Genomic DNA, 623 nt, shown 5'->3' with positions numbered 1-623 from the left:
CCACTATTCGAAAGTGTGCTGTTGCGTTCGCCGCCTCCACCATCTCCTTCCTGATCTTGTTCTTCTTCCATGGACCAAGGTCCTCGTGGATCCACCTCAAATACTCCGGGCACACCGTACTGTTCTCTTCCACCACCTCCTCCTCCTCCTCCTCTACCCTTCTTCTCCTCCAGCATGTATGGTTATTCTCAGTGGTGCTGCTACAATTGAGCCTCAACCACCGTTTCTTGGTTTTCTTCTCTCTCATTTTGCTCTGCACTACTATTACGCTTTGGTTCGCAACAACAGTTGCAGGCTCACCAGTAGAAGCCGTGGACTGCATGCAACACAATCGATCATTTATAACTAACTATAATTCATTCATTAATTAATAATTAAGTGTAGTAAGTGTTAACGAACCCAGAAGGAAGAGACAAATAGAGCGGTGAGGAGAATAAGGAGGAGGAGGAGAAGGAGAGAAGTATAAGCAGGACCCTTGTTTAGAAGAGGGCGCCATACGGTGCTGGCAGTGGCAGTGGCAGTGGCAGTGGCAGTAGCAGTAGTAATGGGGCCCCCTAACTGTCTCTTGTGTCTTTGCGCTGTGAATCTTTGCATGGATGGATCCCTGCTATTCTGATCAGATT

General features: G+C 47.8%; 1 protein-coding gene across 2 annotated transcripts in view; it reads right to left on the bottom strand.

Annotated features, from left to right (window-relative positions):
* Positions 1 to 623, bottom strand: part of LOC107643067 (O-glucosyltransferase rumi homolog) — a 3339-nt gene extending 2716 nt beyond the window's left edge. Inside the window, exons 1-2 of one of the 2 annotated variants that reach the window (XM_021123130.1) lie at positions 474 to 623; positions 1 to 316 (exon numbers count right to left, since the gene is read on the bottom strand). In XM_021123130.1, the coding sequence (XP_020978789.1) occupies positions 1 to 176 (176 nt within the window). In that variant the 5' untranslated portion in view covers positions 177 to 316; positions 474 to 623. Of the gene's footprint in view, positions 317 to 399 lie in introns of both variants that reach the window. The other variant, XM_016346619.2, reaches the window with a different exon arrangement.

Source organism: Arachis ipaensis, chromosome B05 (genome assembly GCF_000816755.2).
Source record: "Arachis ipaensis cultivar K30076 chromosome B05, Araip1.1, whole genome shotgun sequence".
In the NCBI taxonomy this organism is placed as follows: domain Eukaryota; kingdom Viridiplantae; phylum Streptophyta; class Magnoliopsida; order Fabales; family Fabaceae; genus Arachis; species Arachis ipaensis.
Note: the sequence above shows the minus strand (reverse complement) of the source record. Positions and strands in the feature narration are given on the sequence as shown.